This window comes from Aulonocara sp. 'chitande type north' Nkhata Bay, linkage group LG4, assembly GCF_057382095.1.
Source record: "Aulonocara sp. 'chitande type north' Nkhata Bay isolate Kocher_YH1m ecotype deep benthic linkage group LG4, A_spYH_male_GT1.1, whole genome shotgun sequence".
NCBI lineage: Eukaryota > Metazoa > Chordata > Actinopteri > Cichliformes > Cichlidae > Aulonocara > Aulonocara sp. 'chitande type north' Nkhata Bay.
This window is the reverse complement of record NC_141347.1, coordinates 32212960-32235193: the sequence shown is the minus strand read 5'-3', so window position 1 is coordinate 32235193 and position 22234 is coordinate 32212960. Positions and strand designations below refer to the sequence as shown.

General features: G+C 41.0%; 1 protein-coding gene across 4 annotated transcripts in view; it reads left to right on the top strand.

Annotated features, from left to right (window-relative positions):
* spop (speckle type BTB/POZ protein) overlaps positions 1-21864 on the top strand; it is a 99133-nt gene extending 77269 nt beyond the window's left edge. For all 4 annotated transcript variants that reach the window (XM_086289960.1, XM_086289958.1, XM_086289961.1 and 1 more), the window contains 5 exons: positions 4231-4408; positions 12146-12201; positions 15141-15263; positions 16958-17100; positions 19730-21864. In XM_086289960.1, the coding sequence (XP_086146086.1) occupies positions 4231-4408; positions 12146-12201; positions 15141-15263; positions 16958-17100; positions 19730-19874 (645 nt within the window). In that variant the 3' untranslated portion in view covers positions 19875-21864. The remainder of the gene's footprint in view (positions 1-4230; positions 4409-12145; positions 12202-15140; positions 15264-16957; positions 17101-19729) is intronic.
* The last annotated feature ends 370 nt before the right edge of the window (positions 21865-22234 follow it).

Here is a 22234-nt window from a genome sequence, read left to right as displayed (position 1 = left end):
AATCAGTCAATCATTTAGTTGGTTGGTTGGTTAATTCAGTTCTTTCATTGCATTGAATTGCACTGCTGGCAGAGTTACTATGGAGTTTTCCTCTGAGGGATCATTCTTATTGACCTCGTTGACACCAAAACTCAAAGTTTAGAATCAAAGTCGATATTAAAATTGTGATATTGACCAACATTCAGTTAACACTCCATTACTGAGGTATCTTTAAAGAAAAAACTACATTTACCCGGGATGCCTCCACACGTCTTCCTGAACAATCTAATATTAATTAAAAACGATATGAGGATGGGAGGGTGTCATGACTGTGACTCTCTTATAATAAGTTGGACTTCATATAAAAACATATAAAACAACTAGTGTGACATCATCCAGCTGTTTTGAAGCCTGCACCTGAGCTTTTGCTTTGCTGAAGCCGGATGTGATGTGACTGAGAGCTTTCATACAGTTGGTACTTGTCAACTGCTAGGTGGGGAGCACAACTTAGACAATTAATGTGATGCTGTACTAAGAAAAAAAACTAGAAACTAACAATAAAACCCATAAATCACGCAAGCAGCACGATTGTGTCCTTAGACTTCTATAAAGGGACTCACCCCCTGCTTGGAAACGATGAGGATTTAATTCACTAATGCATTGGCTTCACAGACCTGGAGGCTACGTTCATCTTTATATACCGTCTGTTAGTGGAGTTTATAATTTCACTGAGGAAATCTCGATGCGAAAGAGTCACACAGTCTGTATATGCGTTTTTGACATTTATTAAGATGTTGAACACTAATGCCTTTTTCTTGGGAGGACTTACATTTTTGTTGTCAGGTGACAAATAACTCATCACAAAGCATTCACCCATCTCTACTAAAATAAGTGAAGACTTAAGATGACAAAGTATACTTATTGTAAGACTGAATTAAGATCAAGTGTATACATGGTTAGGAATGTTGTCTGCTCGATCACTATGAGAATTGTTTTCGAGTGGGGAAAATGCAAGCAGGAGGAAGCTGACAATGACTGAAGATGACAGCTAATGGTGTGAAGACTGTCTGGGCAGCCAGTGTATCTAAATAACCAGGTGCTGCGATTTAGTTTCTGCCTGGTTAAACAGTGAAATAATTGGTCAAGTTAGCCAGTAATTAGACCGGCTCTGCCACACTGCATCTAAAAGCCCAACGACGGCTCCACCATACTAATTGGGCTATTTATACCGAAACGCACGGACCAAGCTTCCAGGCTTCCCTTCCAATTTGCTTTTCAGCACTTGTTTATTTTATTCAGTGGGTACTCAGGACACAGCTCTGGACTCTCCCCTCTCTCCTCCTCTTCTCCTCCTAAAGCCATTTTTCATTCCAGCTTGAGCTCAGTGAACTTCTGTCCTCCGCCCTCTTTGTCTTTGCCTGTGCGTCTGTCTCTCTCTTCTGTTTTTCCTCCTGTTCCTCCCTTATACGCAGCAAATCCCTATCTACCAGGCCTTCTGTATTACTAATCAGTGTTTTATGAATGCCAAAGTCTGTGCACAGGAATGTCTCTTTCTCGTGTGAATGTGGCTTTATTTTTAGTTCCCATCTGTCAGTGTGTTGAGATGTACATATGTCAGTCAAACCTGCATCTCCTAGGAGTGTGAATAATAGGCCCAGCTGTGGAAACCAGACTGTCTCACACACAGGAATGCTTTGAATTCTCCTTCTTCAGAATAGTCACATTTTCTTCACACTGTCCCTGTCATTTCTGTACCAGGAATGAGCTGCTACTATGAGAGGTCATCTTCAACTGTAGATCCCACCAATGGCTCACTCACTCCTAGCTCTTTTGTGTGTGATGGCTTCTCTCTATTCTGTCTGTCTGTCTTTTGGTATCTCTGCATCTGTATTCTCTCCACTTTTATTATCTCCATATCTCCCCCTCCCCCCCAATCTCCTGCTTTTCTTACTCTTCTGTTTTATTATCAGTCTGTCTTTCTGTCCCCTTCAGGCTAACCCTCAAACCTCCATCAGGAGCAAACAAGGCTCCTTGACATTCAATTTCCTGCTTGCCATGTACTTCTCTATTGTATGCACTTTTCCTCCTTTTCTAGGACTCTTTTTGTGTTCTTTGAATAGGTGGATGGATGTGGCATTGGACGAATAGGTGGGCTGATGGTTGAATGGGGATGGATGAGAAGGGAACCGGGCTGTAATTTAGTTTAGTTTTTTTTTATTTATTTATTTTTTTATGGATTTTTGGGTGTCAGCCTCAGTTGCTGATGCTTTAACAGCAAGGTCACTTTGTGGGATGTTTTGGGATTTTTGGCCTTGTTCTTGACAATAGTTTACTGAAAGCTATTCGAAGGTGTCAGCGAGAAAAACAGGAGAACAAGCGTCCTTTGATTTATCAGGTGTCAGGTGCCCTGTAGCTCTTAATTGTGGTGTTAAATGTAACTGAAAACCAAGTCCTGCAAATTTCATTTTCCATCCACCACCAATACTGCCAGCTATGACAAAATACATTTATTTAAGTTGATAGAAAAAACATGTCAGAAGTCTTTGAATAGTGTTTTGTTGAATGCAAGAGTGCTTAGCCTGAAAATCAATAATATTCTAATGAAATCATGTTTAGAATCTATCCATCCAGAGTTTTGGCTGTGCCAGATGTCATAGGGCACCCGTCCATGGTACACCCTGGACAGGTCACCAATCTATCACAGGGCTAACACAAAGACATAGACAATCTTTTATGCTTACTTTACATCTTTAGCCAGTTCAGAATGACCAGTTAACCCAACCCCATACATTCTTTGGACTGTGGAAAGACGTCAGATTAACTGGAGAGAACCCATGCAGGCTCTGCAGAGAACGGCCTCAGGCTGGATTCAAACCCAGGATTTTCTTGCTATGAGGTGACTGTGCTAACCACTGTTCCATTGTGCCATTTTAGAAAATAATACAGTAATAGTAATAATAATACGATTCAGATTTTCTTTAATCAAATGGTTACAAGTATAAAAAACTACGAGTGGGATCACTTCTTTTCAAAAAATCATAATATAGTGTCGTTACAGTGTCCGTAAACTTACCTGACCCTAAAAGGCCTAATTTAAAGGAAAAAGAAAGCAACCCAGTTGGGGAGTATGGCCTTAATGTCTTATAATAACAGAAAACTAGCAAAATCTTAATTTGACAATTTACTGAGCCCTCGGCTATACAATTTAAAACACATTAATTTACAAGTTGTGCACTAAAGGAGACTTTGTTGAACACTGACAATTTATCATAATTGGTAATATGAGCCATATTCTTTATTCTTTGAAATTAATTCTTTGACACCAAAGTTGTAGCCTTGGTAACTTTGTCAATGCAGTCTTTGTCTTCTACTAAAAACTCAATCGTTACAAGATTATATTAATCCAATCAGAATAGGACATCTTCCAATAATTTCAACAAAATTAACTAGACCATTAGTTTTAGTTTATTATTGGAACTCAGTTAATAATCCTTCACCGTTTAACCCTCACTCCGCGGATGCTAGCTAGAATGACTCTGGACTTCGTCATTACTAGACTAATCTGTCATGAATCGAAAGCCAGACAACTAACTAATTAATTAACTAACTACAGAATGTTCCAAACCAGGCTATAGCTAGCTAATTTTTCTCTTTGATTAGATTGCACTCCAGGCAGGTGAAAAACTGCAAGTCAGTCAATCCAGTCTGTTGGAAATTACTTAGTAATTAGTGTGTGTGTGAATATGTGGGTGTGTTTGTGCTCATGAGCCTGCTTGTTTGTGTGTGTTTGCAGTGAGTCCTGTTGAGAGATAAATGAGTCTGGTTGACATTGTCTGGAACAGGTGGTGAAGTCAGCAGGGAAGACATACAGACAACTCTCATGCACACACACACATACTGGCACTCCCAATTTGACTTCAATGCGGGTTTTTTGGATTGTTTGGGAGTGTAGCCAGTCTGATTTGATAAAGAAGGAACAATAGGTTTTCTTCAAATTACTTCCATACTGAGTGGCTGATGTATTGATTACAGAGACAGTGAACCCACATTAAGCATTCACAGCATGTTTGATTTACCGATTTATTTTCCTTTTATGAACATTGCATGCTGTTTATTTGCCTCTGTGTGAACCAGTCAGTGTGCTAAAGGAACTATTCACTCTAAAACAAGTTATTCCGATTTACACAATAAAAAGGGCACAAAATTTACGACATGGGGGGGTAATCTGTAAACGTGTGTGTGTCTTTTCAGGTGAGCGTAGTGCAAGACTCTGTGAATATCTCAGGCCAGAACACCATGAACATGGTGAGGGTTCCTGACTGCAGGCTGGCGGAAGAACTTGGAGATCTGTGGGCAAGCTCCAGATTCACCGACTGCTCCCTGTGTGTTGCTGGCCAGAAATTCCAGGCACACAAAGCCATATTGGCAGGTGAGAATATCCTTTGTCACATGTGTAAGAGGTTATTGCTACAGCTTTATATTTAGCCTTCAGGTGCTAAAACCCAGCTGGAAACGTTGTTTAAAGCAATACACTTACTGCTTTGTGTTGTCTGTGAAGATAAAATGCTTTTAATGAAGTTTATGATTGATAAATAAATTAAGACATTTAGAATTTTTGTGGTCCAACTTTAATGTCTTCTTTGCAATAATACATACATTAGGGGAAGTAATTATTTCACGTGTATAGTTTTTATAGTAGTTTCATTTATTGGTGAGAGACAAATTATCAGTTAAGATTGTCAGACAATAATTCTGAAAAAGAGGGAGAGTGGAGCCTAAAGAAGAAGCACATTACGGTCTCCAGACCTCAGTCCTATAGAAAATTAATTGACAGAGCTGAAACTTGCTGAAACTGAGTTGCCAAGCAATGGCAAAAAACCCTGATGGAAACCCATGAAGAATGATCTTGGATCGTCTGTCAGATAATTGTATTACAAACTGTTTATTTTTGTTTTTTAAACCAGCCACAAGTGCCCCTTTAAGAAACTGCAACACGTTGGCTTCATTTGACAGCGCTGAGGTTTCCGTTAGATAAAACATGACTGATTGTTGCCTGGAGCTGCCATGTTCATTTTATGAACATTCAAGTGACTTGTTTTAATCAAACTTTGCATCAATATGACTTTGGAATCAGCGGGGGCTGAGAAAACAATCACACCATTGTCTAAAGTACACAGTGATATGCCATAGGCAAACGATGGGCAAACTTTCTTTGCAATGTTTGTTTTAATCCTAACAGCTAGTGTTGTTAGACTAGTGGCAACATTTGGTTGATTGTTCCCAGGAGTATACTTGTCTTTTCTTTTTGACAATGTGTTTTTGTGCACAGTACTTCACATTAAACACTGATGCATTAAATTCATTTTAGGATTCTCTTTTTTTTTGTTTTGTTTGATGGTCGCACATGCAGTCCAAAAAACACATCCGATTTAAATTCATGATGCTTCCTTCAAGATTATTTACTTGGGCAGCTCTCTACCACTTTCAACGTGTCCTTTTAAATTCTTTCCTGGAAGTTCTGACCATTTATCACGTTTGTGGTGCTTGCCTTCTTTTCCTCTTTGTATGAAGATGGTCACCCCCGAGTTGAATTTAATTTTAGAGAAGAGGATGAAGTTGCATTGATATAAATGGGGGTCTAATACCCTGTTGTTGTTGTAGCCCCCCACAAATCAGCCTTTTTGGTAAGCCTGGTGTAGGTGCGCTATGGTAAATTTTTGCCATGCCTTAGGTTATTATGGACTACAAGAACCATGTTTCAGGTCAACTAATGACTTGTGACTTGAGTTCTCCCTTCAGACTTACTGCTGTTTGGTCTCTTGGTCTCAGCCACAAACCTGCCATGATCACCAGTCTGCTGCTGCTTCCGTTTCTTTAGTTTCTCCCTTTATTTGGAGCCACAGTAGCTCATCTGCCTCCATCTCACCATGGCCCTAGCATGTCATATGTGTTTTACCAACCTCGCATGTCCTACTTCATGATTCCTCTCTGTGGTCTTCCTCTTTTACTTCTGTCTGGCAGCTCCATATTTAACACTTCTACTGCACACCTCACCAGTGGCTTGCTTGACTCATACATGTCCTGCACCACCCTCACATACTTCTCTGCTGCTGTTGACTTTCTAATGCAGTACCATAGTTCCTCTCTTGGCACCCTATCATATGCTTCCTCAATGCCTACAGAGACCCCGTGGAGCTCTTTCTGACCTTCTCTATACTTCTTCATCAACACTCTCAAAGCAAACATCGCGCTTGTAGTGCTCTTTCTCGGCATGAAGCCATACTGCTGCCCCTCAATATATGCTAGGTCATTTTGACACAGAAGTTCAGGTTTGCTGTCTAAGCAGGTTTGAATTCAGTGGTGAGATTGCAGATGCACAAGTGCAAATAGTCAGAACCAAATGTAAAGTGGTCCATTGGTACACAAAGAAGTGGCCTCGAATGGGGAAGAGGGCCTCATTTAAGTAAGGTCTGTTTTATTTTATATATACCTTGTTTCTTTTATTCTTTTATTTACTCTGATGGTAAAGAATATAACACCTTATGCCTTTGTTAAAATTGGTCTGTATTTAGATTGAATTGAAATATTAAAATTTGATGAAAAAGTAGTTCATTGACATTGCACTCTAATCCACCGTTTATATTAAAATACTTTGAATTCAAAGTTTTATGAGGGTGGTGGAGTTTGTTATTATTCATAGAGGAGTCTGTCATTATTCTAGGCTTCACTGGAGAGTTTTCGTTTCGGTGTGAATGCTGTTACAGAGGCTTTTCCACTGTGACGAGAACTAAATTCTGGGGGAAATACTTCATCAAATTTTTAATTTTGATGAATAATTTTGCTCGCCACGGGGATGATTAAATTTGAATACATTGAATATCCGTATTCGCTATTGACACCTTCAGCACCTGTGTGTCTTCATTGGCCTTCAGGAATCCATATTGATGAAAATAAAGTTTCTCACACTCTCATGCAGACAAGCATAAACTTGTTTCAGATATTGGCACTTTGATGACAGCCAGCATCAGCTAGTGAAAAGTTTGAAGAAACTGGTGAACTGTGTGTCTCTGTGGAGACGAGGGGAGGCTGTTCATTATTGGATTTGTTGAAATGTGTGTGTGAGGAGCCATTTTAATTATGTGCTGCTGTGGTTTGGGGTCTTCCCCTTTCTCTCTTGCTACCGTGCTTTCTCTCTCCGCTCAGTCCAGATGACGTACCTCCTCCGCGTTACTCCCCCTCTAGGCTGTTCCCGTGACAACTCTGCTGTCCGTTAATCGCCGTGGAGACGGACAGAGTGGGATCAAACGGCGTAGGGAGAGTAACTCAAATTGGCTGTGCATTGGCCATGTGATCTTTGTACAACTCACTCTCTTCCCGTCGCTTACCTTAATTTTATACCCGCTTCTACATTTCTTACTTTTCTTCTTTCTCTTTCACTCAGGCTTTTTATTTTTTGCTCCTTTTTTATTCTTTATTATCTTCCTTTGACTGTATTCTTTTCTTATCTCCTTTTCCCTGTCTTTTATCTGCGCCTTTCTGATTGTTAAATGTCTTCCCAGTGGTTTTCATGCTTTTCTCTCCTCTTAAATTGTGCTCAGTTCCGCTTTCTCCCCATGTCCATCCCTCTTCTTCCTTCCTTCCTTTCTCCTCTCCATGCTTTCTTTACTGTGACCTCTTCCTTATTCTTTCTCTCTCTCACCCACCCCTTCGATTTGCTACTGCAGTATGAGCTCACCAGCTGCACCAGACAGACTTGGTGTAGATTTGTTCCCAGAGTCCTACCAGGCCATTCAGTGCAAAGCTTAGTTTCCATGCAGACATTAAGACAGAGAGAATGTCTAGGCTAGGCGGACTCCCGATCAAGTCATTGAAGCGTAACAGGACCAAACTTTCTAACTTCATCTAAGAGTACTGATATTAGTACTACGTCTTCAGTTATGGATCCATATACATAATGGATAAAGTATGCTGAAGTCTTTAACATGGCACTTCTTAATATCCTGTGGACAGCAAGACTCTCTTAAAACTTAATTTTCTCGGGGGGCTCTGTGGAGCCGGGGGGCGCTACTGCACTGGGCCCCGGTCTGATGGGCCTGGGCCCCCCTTCCCTGGCGGGTCGCGGAGGGTGGGAGTGCCTACTGGGGTCAGCGGGGGAGCTGGCCCCAGGGAGGGGTTACCTGCCCCTCCCTTCCTTCCCTCCCCATCTCCAGCTGCCTCCCTCTTCCCGCTCCTCCACAACCACCCACACATGCAGGGCCTTGGAGTGGGGGTATGTCACCAGGGTGCAGAGGAGGCTACCCCCCCCCCCCCCCCGTCCCCTTCTGGCTGCCTCTGCCTCAATTTTATCCCACAACTTAGACATTCACATTATTCACACTCTCATTACACATACATATAGGATCTTGGGGGTGGGCACAATCACGGAGTCCAAATCAACATCAGGGTGTATACCTCACCCCTGACGTCGTTGCCCACCTCTCAATTTTAAATACACTTAGTCATTGAGGGTTAGCAGGAGGGACTATGCGCTTACCTGCTGCTCCTTGGCAGGTAGCTCCATGCCCTCCTGGGTTTTAATTGCACCTTAGAACACATATGCATCAACACTACAATGAGCGGGTGGAGGGAGGTTTGGAGTCTTCTCCCACCCCCATTCTCTGCGGCCTGCTGGAGCGGGAGGGCTAGTAGGAGGAGTTGGCCGTCCGACTGCGGTCTGGGGTGTGGGGCCTCCCTGCTGCTGCGGAGTCGGGGTGGTCTGCCTCTCCCCACCGCAGGGAAAAGGGTAACACCACCTGGGTCTGGGTGCAATTCCCCCCTCCAGGGGCAAGGGTACCTAGACCCGGTTTGTAGAGTACGCTTGGGGAGTGTGATTGTGTGTCTCCACGTTGGTTGAGTGTGGAGTGAGTGCATATGAGAGCATGAGGGTGGGAATGGATGTTTGTGTCTGTGGGTGCCTGTATGTCTGTGTCTATATGTCAGGTTGGGTATCAGACGCCACCTCTCTGGGGACACCTCAGGCCCTCCAAGGTTTGGAGGCCTATCTCCACCCACCACCACTTCCCCTGCCGGTGGCGGACTCCCTCAGGTGTCGGTGTGTTGGTGGTTCTTTGTGTCTGGGGGTGGGCGTCCGGGTACACACCGGCTCACTCCTTGGCAGCCGCTTGTCGGGGCCTGGGGCTCGCTCGGGCCCCTTTGGAGGTGGGGTGCCCCCGGCCTCTCGGCCTAGGGCTCGGTCACTCAGGCGCAGCTGGGGGCCGGCGGAGCTCACGGGCGCGTCACTGCAACTCCCCCTGACTTCTGCTCCGCGGCTGCTGGGCGAGCCCTCATCTGGGACTCTCCTCAGCTCTTACTGGAACAGTGGCGCGGCTGCCCCTCTGTTGGTCTTCCATGGTCTCTTGTGTTCTGGGGGCCTCTGGATGTCTGGAGTTTTGATCTCCTCCATACCCGCTTCACACCCTGGAGGACGGGGCTGTGGCCCCCCCACACTCCCTAGCAGATCATTACATGGAGAAACCTTTGGAATGCAAGCATGCTGATCCACACAGGTATGCACACATGGGTATTCACAGACGCGGACTAAAGCTTTCTTGGCTGCTACCTCAAAGCACACTGTGCGCTGTCTATCTTGCGTGCTGCACAATATCGTTTATTACTTAGTAAATACTGATATCTATGACTAGCTAGTTTATTGTGATGGTGCTTTGTTTTCTCTATTATTATGTTGCTCTTTGTTGTTTGCTGTCTCCTCTGTTTGTTTTTGTTTGTTTGTTTGTTTGTTTGTTTTCTCCATACAGGTGACCCAGGAGTTTTTTTTTTTTTTTTTGTCTCTCTTCCCCCCCCTTCTCACCGTCTCTTCTCCCCTTTGGTTTTCTTTCTTTCTCTCCCCCTCTCTCTCTCATTCATTCCCCCTGTCCTATTTATTAAAAAAAAAAAAAAAAAAAAAAAAAAATGACAAAGGATGAACTGAAGCTCTGCCATCACGTAATGTCGCATACTGCTGTTTCTGATGTCATTTAAAAAACAAAAAAAAAACAAAAAAAATAAATAAATAAACTTAATTTTCTCAAAAAACATTTTGTGGCTAGCTTGTCTTACCTCATATATACACAAAAGAAGTATCCTTCCTAAGAGACGGGAGAATAGGAATATTTGAAGGTTATGTGAATTTCCATTATCAACTAAACAAGCTTGATAGTTAAGATGCTATCCATCATTTATTTAATGTTTCAACATTTTCACTGGTGTGAGAACACGAGCAATTCCTTTGATATTGAACAAACTTTTACACTGTATCAGACGAAGTTCTGGACCGCCTACTCATTCAGCCCCAGAAACACATGCCATGAAACTCCTGTTGCAGTTTTTGTGCTGATGTTAAACGAAGCTTTGAATTTGAATTTGAAAACTGACTTGCATTATTATTAAAGAATGCCCCATACGCTTACAAAATAAGTGCTTGGTGCTTGATTTTTTATTATTTTTTTTATAAACCTGTGGCAATGGGACTTCAAAGATTAAGATTTTGTCTGTTTCTCATCAAATTATCTTCTCTACTATAGTAAAATTACTGTGACAACTTAAGTAACTAAAATGAACACCATTTATTTCCAATGTCCCACCTTTGCTAAAACTCTAAACGTGTCGTAAGTAACATGTATGAAAATGTTAAGAGACTTAGTGTTAGCCATTTTTTATTTAGTGGATTTGAGATTCTCCTGTAGCGAGTGAGTTTCTGACCTTATAGCCTCAGTGTCCATTGTTAATGCTTATTCAGTTATACAGTATTATAGCTATTTGTGGCTTTGGCAGTTTTAATGGATGAGACCGTGTAACCCAATGAGTAATTAAATGGTTAGATAGCTTTGCGTTAATAACTCATTATTAAGTGTCTGAATTAATTATTATATCACTGACTTTGACACATACTTAATAATGTGTTACAACATTTGTTAGATTTTAATGACTAGCTAATAAGGCATTCACTTCTGAATAATAATGTGAACTGTTACCCTTTCAGTGCATAATCAAACTAAGCGAACCATGTCAGAAAAGCGTGGCTATAGTATATATGCGACTCTGAGTAAAAGGCCAAGGTCTACCTTTGTAGGAACACATTCTTACTCTACTAGTAATAACAGTAGCTGGAAATCAAGTACAGGCTAAGCTCCATCTGTGAGGCTGTGCTTTATTCTGTGCCAAAACTAACCACTGTCACCACTGGGACGACAAGAGAGAAAATACAGTGTTGTTGCCTTAAGCAGAACTACAGGGACAAGATGCGGTGATTATTTTAAGCCTGCAGAATTATTAGACAGCAGTAATTTGAAATTTTAAAGAGCTCTGTTTGGGCTGTCATGTTCTGCCTGTACTGGAGATTAAGCATGACCTCTCCAGCTGGGGTCACGTCTGGGATAACAACAGTGGAAAAACACTGTGCTTAAGCTTTCACTAAATACGCAAAACATTAAATACATTAATATGTCCATTTTAGGGCCATTGGGTCATTGCTTTTGCTTCTTTTTTTCCTACTAGACTTTATCTTTGTTATTTTGGAGATTGTCAAAATGTGCAAAAATGTCTTTAGCAAAATATACAATATGAAATCTGTGTGAACTTGGATTATAAGAATACATTTTTCATTGCAAACCCTCTTTGTTTCTTGTTGTGACTTGGCAAATAACCAGCAGCTCTTTTACATTGTTTCTCTCTCACGGCTTATCACTTTCTATAAATGGAAGAATAGTCTGAACTTTCCTTGAGAGGATTTGTAGACTGTGCTGTGATGCAAAAGCCGTGTGAAAAACCATATCTAGGAAAGGAAAAAAAAAAAAAGAAATAGCAGTTGAGTGGTAGCAAGTGAAAGTGCAACTAAAAGAGGAAAACAGATCTTTATTAGGGCATAATATATGAGATAAGCAACACTCAAGTCGGCCCATCAACGCTGAATACTGGCTAAACAAACGAGAAAGGCTGTCAAGAGTCTGTCAGCAGAAAGGAGCTGACTTTTTCCACATGATGCCTCTACTGCTGTCAGTCATGTCCTTGCTCTCCTCCGGCCCTGTGGCAAGCTGTTAACGGATATCAGAGACCTCACCGTGTATCAACATTACACTCAATAACAAACCCTCTTTTCTCTGTCTCGGCCTTTTGTTTCTCTCTGTCCCAGCTCGCTCGCCGGTGTTCAGTGCCATGTTTGAGCACGAGATGGAAGAGAGTAAGAAGGTGAGTTGACTCTGTCGCTCCTGCTCCCTCAGTGCATGGTGAGTCAAATGTTTAAATTTCAATCTTTCCTTCTGTTGCATCAGGAAGCACTTGCCTCTTTAAACAAGTGTGGCTGCACATGTTCCTTCATGTCTTGCTGACTATTATATGGTGTCATCACAGCTACTATATGGAAAAAATCCTTAAGTGATTATATCATTATCACTTGTATAATCTTTGATATTTCTTTGATGGCATAAAGTGTGTTATTTGTAGACTTAACAAGACTGTATCAGACAAAATGACTGAAGTCTCTGTTGCTTTCAATATGATCACTCTGTTCCTGGAACTCAGTTACAATGTCATGAGGGAATTGGTTTTCCTTTTGATATCTCTTTTTAATCTTTTTAATATACATATCTTTTTGCCATTTTTTTGTGCTGCAGTTTGTGCCTGGTGTTGCTGCTGCTCAAAATGTTCATACCTCACATCAAAATTCATTAATTTAATGAAATGGGCACAGTAAATCTACTCAATTTGTTTTTTTTTTTATAAGTTCTGACTTTAGTGAACTTTAACACATGCATAGGTGCCATTGATCAGTAGCAAAATGTCTTGACAGTACTGACCTTTAAAGGAAAGTAGAGAGAGTCTAGTGGGAATATTAACTGCTGTGGTTTGCAGACAGTTATAAGGCAGGAGTCGGTGTCATAAGGATGTATTTTAAATAACCTGTCTGACGTCGTCCTATTTACAGTGGAGATGATGGAAAGATGATGCTAGTTGTGATAACTTTCTGCCTCTCCTATAACTTCTTATTTAATTATGTAAAACTAAAGTGTAAGTACTGTGGAGGTATGAATAGTTCTGAGAGCTATTGTGACTGATTAGTGTTATTAGCAGGTTGACGGTGTGGATTCAAGCTTCCTGTTGCTACAGTTCTGCATGCGAGTAGCTTGATAATACTTTTAAGAGATGGAAAAAACGTTGAAGATTTATGTGCAAATTTATGTAAAGTTAGGTAAATGCAATCCAAGTTCCTCTTGAGGCAAGTGTCGCAACTCAACAGCCATCCTGGAATGAATCATTGCAGTTATTTCCTGTCCCAGAATAAGCTATAAAGGTTTTTGCCCCCCCCCTCAGTTTTATAACAGGGTGGTGGCACCATCAGTGTCTCTGCTTTTTTCCATTCTAATGCACATTAGGGATACAGGAGCTAAAAAGTAGCTACTCCCTCGCTACAATAATGAGCAGAAAGTTGCATCTGCCACCAGAAAACTAAAAGGGTCGTGAACCTCTCGTGTGTCAGTGTAACAGCATGATTGGCTCATTTGTTTCCTGTTTCTGTTGTTGATTTGCTCTTTGGGAGCATTTCAGAATTCTCCCATAAATCCCATAAATATGATGTCTCTGATGCCATTCCCCTTCCAGTCCTCATAATACAAATAATTAAATTAGTTCATGGTTTAGTGAGGCTTGGTCACGAAATTAGTGTAAATAGGGTTAAGTTTAGGTCTGACGTGATGGAAACAAAACAGTGTTTGTGTCTGTGTGTGCTTGTACATGTGTGATGCACTGAGTCTCTCTGCCACAGTTGGTTGTGTTGATCTGATAGGAGGTGGTGAGATTCAACTGTGGTGATTTAGCCGTCATGTCAGCGGAATATTGATGCCTGCAGAGCTCAAATGGGGAAATTATAAAGCACAGAGCCAGGAAATGCATCTTAATTGCTGTTTAAGTAGGCGTCTTCATCAGAAAGAGGGAGAGATTGTGGGCCACGTCCCCATACGACTCAGAGAAAACAGATAGGTGGGTTAACACTCCTCTGCAGCACTCTATAGAAAAGAGACAAATGAGCTCATAAAGAAGCACTCTGATAGAGGACTGCTCTGTGAATAGAGGGGAGTTTCAGACACTGTAACTACAGGAGTTGTCTATTTATGAGACCTGGTTGGGCACTGCCTTCTCATTACGCGAGAAAGTCCTGTTATGTTTTTTTCTCATGTGATTTCCAAGGTAGTTTGGTGGTAGTATGTCTTTTTTTATTTCATTAACGCTCCAACACACGTTAGAAATTAGCAGAATGAAATTGGTTAAGTGTAGAAAAAATAGAAAGGAATTAGAAATATAACGATTCTGATGAGTTTGAGGTTAATTTAGAAACAATAGGTGTGTTGTTTTTGATATTATACACATTGATGTTATTTTGCCTGTTAGAATTACTAATTTTTTCACGGCTTCATGTGTTTGTGTGATTTGTGCATTCCTGCAAAAGGCTACCATGGCAGACTGCAGGCTCAGACCAGAAGCTTTTAGACTCTGCTTCGATTATTTCTCAGTATGATTATGTTGGTGTTGAGTGGTCAGAGTTGACACAAATGCACTAAACTGTTGGTACACCCAGTCTGACCCTGCTAAAACGCCGCTGGTCACTGTGGTGACGATAAAGCACTGTTATAATTGGTTTATTGCTTTGTTCTTCTTGTCAGTGTGGAGGGGAAAGGTTCAGGTTACCGTCACTGTGCCATAGAGCGATAAAGCCTACTTTGATTGCTGCAGGCACCGTCAAGGAATGAATGCTCAGGATTAATTCTCCTGAATCTGCTGAAAAGAGTTAAATAAATTTACTAGAATGTAGTTTTGCTGAAACGTGTTTTGACTGCTCAGAAGGTTCTTGTTTTGTTGTATCACTGTGTGTGTGTGTGTGTGTGTGTGTGTGTGTGTGTGTGTGTGTGTGTGTGTGTGTGTGTGTGTGTGTGTGTGTGTGTGTGTGTGTGTGTACTAAACAAGGTGAGAGAGTTTAAGTCAGGTGGGTTTTGGGAAATTTACATGAAATAAAAAAGACACTGCTGCCATATATAGTTTTGAAGGATTGTCAAAGCGTTTGTTTTTCTTCTCTTTTCTTTTATTCTGTTAAACCCTGCGTGTATTCTCCTCTCCTGTCCTCTCTACCCGTTCAGAACCGTGTGGAGATAAATGACGTGGAGCCAGATGTCTTCAAAGAGATGATGTGCTTCATCTACACAGGCAAGGCCCCCAACCTGGACAAGATGGCTGATGACCTGCTGGCTGCAGCTGACAAGGTACAAAGAGTGTGTGTGTGCATTGCACCTGCTACTATGTACATTTACACACAAGCTGGTATGCATGATAATGTTCCCAAAAATACACCTGGGAAGCACCAAATGCTCCTCAACCTCTAAACACACATACTTACACATCCAAACATACTTTTATAGCAAAGGATAAAGCCGACCCAACTGTGCAAGGTAAAGACATGCACACACTTCCAATGAATCGTTTTCCTCATTGTTTATTCTTGTACTCATGCCGGATATTCAGTGTTTCCTGTCTGTTTCTGTAAAATCACATTTTGAGTGAGTCTTCTGTACCGGAAAGATCTTGTGGTAAACTTATGATATATGAGCTTTAGCTGGCATAGTTTGCATGTGATACCATTTTTGTTTGATTCTTTTTGTATGAACTAATTTATTCACAGAGGAGTTCCAAGCAGTGTAAAGGCTTTAGTAGTGTTTACCTTTGTATGTTTTTAGTATTTATACCAAGTCATCTATATTCACCTTGGTTGAACTTGTTTTACTCGTCTTGGTTATCGCAGATCACTAATGCATTATTTTTCCGTGCTTGTTAAATAGTGGTCGGTAAATGTGTATCATTTTATCAGAGACTAATTAGATTACTAATTAGTTACTAGCTCTAATTTTTTTTTCTTTTTACGTGATTATGAAATCACGAACATTCCTAATAGTCGTAGCTTAATGTGCAAATTTGGCTCAAAGAACCATGTGACTCAGCATAGCTTCACTGCTCCCACGATCTTAGACTTTGTAGAAATTTTGCCAAAGGGTTTAAAACACTTGCAACCAAAAAACATTTAACCCCCTAAGACCTGAACTCTTCCACGGCATGCATTTTTAATTTCTCTTTGAAATTTGGGCATATTGGGACCTGATGAATGTAAAAACAAAGAATTACCAGATTTTTTTTTTTTTTTTTACCTGATTTTTGTTTCTAAGGAAAATAAGAGCCACATATGAGGTATAATGTCCTTGTAAGTGGATATCAGGCCCCAGTAGAGCAAAATTGAGTATTTTGGTCTAAAATAACCCAAAATGTGATGTCCACATGTGTGGACGCCAGGTCCTAGGAGGTTAACTCGTCACTAGTTTCCTAACTTGTGTCTTTGGAGCAAGACGGATAATTCCTGTCTTTTTGGCATTCAACAATAAATATAAACTGGTAGTTTTGGGATTTTCATGAACCAGTAGCCCTATTTAAATCTTTCCACATGCTTACTTGTCGTTTTAAAAAAGTCTTATTTAATGACAAATCATTTAAATCGACTGCTTTATGTCACTGAATGTAGATAGACGGAATGTAACTTGTTAAATTAAAAGGAAGTACTGCGACATTAAACTGTAGTCTCCGCTAAACCTCTACGAGTCATCTTGAAGTGTGTGTGAATATGAGAGAAGGTTATTGTAGCTGGTAATTTTGTAATCAGACTCGGTGGAAAAAATTTTTTGCTTCTCGTGTAATGCTATTCCATCATCAGTTCCAACTCAGTATGCATATCTGTCACTTACCCTTCTCTTTGCCATATTTTTTTCTTATTCAATTTAATGCTTGTTGCGACTGCGGTGGAGTAATTCTGTGTTACCGTATCATTACACACCGCTGCTACAGTTGTTGGTGGCAGCGCTGTTTAAGTAATTTAGTTTACCTGCTGTTTATCCTCCCTCTCTGTCATTTGTAGTATGCTCTGGAGAGGTTGAAGGTGATGTGTGAGGACGCTCTTTGCACGAATCTGTCTGTGGAGAATGCCGCAGAGATCCTTATCCTGGCCGACCTGCACAGTGCAGATCAGCTCAAGACGCAGGCTGTGGACTTCATCAACTAGTGAGTTACACGCTCACGCTGAGATCATCCATCTTGAGAACTACCTCCACACTAATGCAAATATTTTTTTCACCGACACACGCACGCTTCTGCGTTCGGCTTTTTGTCAGGGGATGTCATTAATTTTCAGTGGGAGCAATTTTTGTCTCCCGAGGAAATTTAATTTAATCTCCAGATCAGATGATTTTGCTGCTGTATCATATTGGTCCATTTAGCAATAAACCTCAGCTGCTGGTGTTAATCGTGTTGCGTGCAGCCTGTTTAGGTACGATGTGGCCTATTAGCATCAATGACTACTATTTATGTCCACCGACAGGTGATTGATCCAGTGTTTCAATGCCCACTTGAAACAAAAGGCTTTCTCTCAGTCGCTACCTGAATTGCCTATCACCTTACCCGTGTTTGTTCAAACTGTGTGCCTTAGAGCCAGACACATTTTCCATCCCTTTGTTCATTCCTCTGTCCTCTCTTTACAGCTTCATGTCCTTTCCTTGTTCCTGCCTGGGCTTCGTCTCCCTCCCTTTTCCATTCACTCCCATTATCCTTTCCTTTCCCCCCTTTTCTCCCCGTCTCCCACCTCTGTTTTGTGCTTAAGAGCTCATGTGTGCCTAAAGGTGTTCAGTAATGCAGATTTCTCCCCCTAATCCCAGTCATTAATTGTGGTTATGGGCGTTATGACAGTTTAATTTGCGACAGCGTTGTTGTGGTGGTGGGAAAATTGGCCACAGGGGACTCCTGGCCAGCAAAGCGTTATCAACTCAGCTCCTGCAGACACAATCGACAGCAACAAGAGCAGCAAAACAAAAATCAATTTAGAGGACAAATATCGAAAACGGACGACACAGAGAAACCAATAATCCTACCCCCAGAAGCACCTTAACCTCTTTCCACACCAGTCCTTACAAGCAGTTTACAGTCATGTAGTTGAGACAATAAGAGTCCTCTTTATCCTTCCTCTGTCTCATTTATTCGTCCTCACCAGGGATGCAGCAGAGAGGAAAGGCACCTAAACTCTCCTAATCCACTTTGTTTACAGAAAAGCTTACAGTTTTTTTTTTAGACCAGCATGTAAACACAACACGAGTAATGTGAAGCACAGACAAAATGCCTTTTTAGTAGATTTTTTTGGTAACTTATAATTACCACTGACTGGAGACTATAGTTTGATTTACCTTCACATCACTGCTCTACTCCCAGTCACTCTCCCTATCTCCCTCCCTCCGTGACGTTTGATTACTCTTTGTCACCTCCCTTTTTCTTTATTTGTCACTGCTGCCGTCTTATTCTCCCCTCCATCGGTCCATCCCTTCCCCTCCTCCTCCTGCTGTGGTTGCTCTCCTTGTGCCCTTTCACTGCCCTCAGCTTGAGCGTACTGGCCATTACTGTGAGCAGGGCTTCACTTCCTCCACAGAGAATAGGGTCAGAGGTTGGCTGGAGGTCTGGAGCTGCTGTGTGGAAACCATAGGACCACACATTCACGCAGACACACACACAAACAGCCAGGAGCAGACGCGCCAAAACATAAACACACGTGTACACGCACACGCATGCGGTTGTTTATTTACACACAATAAAACATGAAAAATGTCATTAAAGGCCACACAGCAGTGTGCGTGATAGTGCATCCCAGCACCCTGAGGGTGTCAGGAGGTTGAAGACTGCCACAGGGTCTGCTGGTGTAAGCTCAACCACAAGTAAACTGATCAGCACTTAATTAGAAAACCTTCCCAACTTTTTCCTCCCTTTTCCCAACTAAGGAAAAACAATTTAGTTTAAATGTCTGAGGATCTTTCAAGAGCAAACAAATGAACAGTTAATGGAATTAATTCAGCTGAAATAGGCACATGCTAGCCATCTTTATTTCTCCTCATTACAATACCAGGTGTGAATAATGAAACCTAAACGTGGAACGCTTTGAAAATGGGAACTAGTCATCATTTGTGTGCCTTTTTTTGCTTTTCACAGTGAGATTTTCATGTGGTCTCTAAAATGAACCATCTATCTGTTAATATTGTGTTCTGCTTACTATATATACTATAATATATGAATTATAGTACATGTTAAGAGTACTGTGTAATAGTATTGTATAAAAGAGTCCAAAAAACCAAAAGATTTAGTTCATTAGACCCAGAAAAGCAGCAAATCCTCACAATTAAAACTTAACAAAAGGTAATGTTTAACATTTTTGTTTAAAAATCGACTCTCATAAATAAACAAATGATCATAATCTTTCCTGAATAATTTCCTGTTCATTAGCTGATTAATCAAGTAATTATTTCATGATATGATATAAAAAACATTATGACTTAACCTTTTTATCGCATGCCTGTATATTTGTGCAACTTTAATGATGCCTTTTTATTTGTGTGATGTTATTTATCACAAAGATGACCTCAAAGGTTAAATATTTAAAAATATAAAATAAATAACAGCCTCACCAGCTGGTATGACAAATCTGTAATGTCTCAAAGCTGCTCTCCACACAGATGGAGTTTTATAATCCCAAACTCTTTCTCTCTGAAAAAAGATTAATTTGTGTACTTTGTTTGGATATCTGTTTAGTTTCTTAATTTAACATCTTTTCCTGCTTTCCGTTTCCTTTGTATTTCATTTCCCTTTTTTCTCTCAGTCACGCTGCTGATGTGATGGAGACATCAGGATGGAAATCCATGGTGATCTCTCACCCACACCTGGTTGCGGAGGCCTATCATTCTCTGGCCTCGGCCCAGTGTCCCTTCCTGGGTCCCCCAAGAAAACGGCTGAAACAGTCCTAGTGGTCGGGAGCGATTCTCCCGACCTAACCCTGCTGCTTCCTCCCGTACCAGCAGCCTCACTGCTCCTCTCTCCCAATCCTACTTTTGTACCTATAGCATCCCAAGATGCCCACAACTGACGCCTAGGGCTTGGGTACATATATAGCTAGGGCAGCTATACAGCTGGGCAGCACAGAGAATTATTGGACTAATGCTATAGAGGAGGTACTACACATCACTGTAAGATGAACTGAGTGAATACCATAAGACCTGGACCTGGATATTTAAGGATTGCAAGCCCAAAGCCTTGCTTATTCCAAGGCTACAACTCTATTCTGCCTGTCAGGCACATAAAGAACTGATCTCCTGTCTGAAAGTGAAAAGTCAATGTTGAGTCCCTGAAAATATTTGTCTGTGACGTCTTGACCTCTACAGTGTTGTGACCCAAACTGTGCTTGTGAAGAGACAAGTGAAGAGGATCAACCAACAGGAAAGTGAAGGACTGTTGTTCCCATTATTGGAGACCTTAATGGTGTTCAGGTTATTGTTCTTCTAAGGCTTGAACAATTGTCTTTATATTTTTTTTCCATGAAAGAATACAAATGTAAACTGTTTAACTATTAAAATCAGGCAGGCACATCGAGATGTTTAGCTCAGATTTTGACTATTTTCCGAATAGTGACAGACTTCTGCCAGATTGTTGTCATTTAGCAAGTAGCGCGAGGCGCAGTCGCTCTGTTTGAATAATAACATCGATAACAGTACGGCTCTTGGGTGACTGAGGACATGACAGTAATTTTACAAGAGTCCGATCAAAGTATTCACTGTAATCTATAGTGGGCATGTTTTAGTGGGCAATATTTTAATATCTAGTGGGCAGTGTTTTAATATAATTGGCATAGTATTTGTTGTCTTGTGACATTAACTGTGCTTCAAAGCTGACAGACCATACAGCCACAGAGTATTTGCTCTTTTTATGTTGTCTTCTTATTTTTCATTCATTGTAGAATTGCACAAAATAAGGCTTTTTTTGTCATTTTTTTTTTTAAACACAGTTTTGCAGTCCTATTATTTCGTTTTTTTTTTTTTTATTCGTTTCGACTGTATTGGAAGTGTCACTTGAGAAAATTGGCTGCTTATTGTTACACTCCTGCTGTTGGTCAGTTGAGCCATACGATACATAAGCATAAATGAAATGTAGGAAAGGCCAATAAAAGAGAGCGCTGCCAGCTAACACAACAGAGAAGGTATCTGCCAGTTTCAAAACATGACATGTTTTACATTAACCTGTTGACCTCAGGCAAGAGATACTTGCTTTTTAACCATGCAGTAACGTAAACATCCGCTTGCAGTGATGATATAACATTTTATGTGCTTGACTCCCTACTACACGTGTTAGTGGAGGATTCCACCAGAGGGCTTCCATATTTGCATGACCTAAAACAGTAAATATCAGGGCAGCCCATTTCTTTTAAGAAATTTATTCTCAGTGGGACTTCAATTGATAAAGCTCAACGTCTTCATTTTGTTTTACCCCTGCTCCCTTGTCACAGGGGTCGCCACAGCGGGTGGCTTTGATGGTTTGATCGTGCTTGATGTTTTTCGTCATGCAACCACAATGGGAATTTGTCTCTCTGGCTAGAATTGAACCAGCGAGCTTTTGCTTGGCAAGCAAACCACTAAACGATCAGAGTTGTTTGTTCCTATGTCTAATTTACATATACCTAAGATGACACTGATAATGAAGTGTAGTTGTCTCTGTGCAGAGGCAACAGCACATCATAGAGATGCCAGCATGCCTATACAGACTCTGGTACTTACCGTTGGAGTGCTTCTTGAATCTTCTTGAAACACATATTTTTATTTTTTGATGACATTCACAACTGAAGCTCCAAACACTCACCATCATGTGTATAATTAAAATCAAGTATATCTCATGCCTTAATGTGTTCCCTTGACTTGTTCACCGTCTTGCCCTTTAAAACTGTAAAATACATATATTTTTGAATTTTTTCCCAGCATGTTGGTGTCTTTTTTTCTAATACTTCATATTTTCTTTCTTTCTAATTATGCAGTTTGACCACATATACAGGTTACTGGCTAATTAATGCACAGCTTCTTTCAGCTTGGTGCTAGGTGACTGTGTTTCAGTGTCACATTTTAGTTTCAAGTGTAATCCTGCTGTGATCAGTGTTCAATCTCCTGTGCAGATGTTGTCGACCTTAGCAGATCACATGGGTCTCATACCAAGTTGTGTAGCATGCAGACTTACCTCTCAGGCTTCTTTGACTGGGTCTCTTGCTTAGAGAACAGATAGATTGTAATCACTTCAGAGACTCAGACCTTTGTCTCGGACTGTATTTTAACAGGGATTTCTTTGT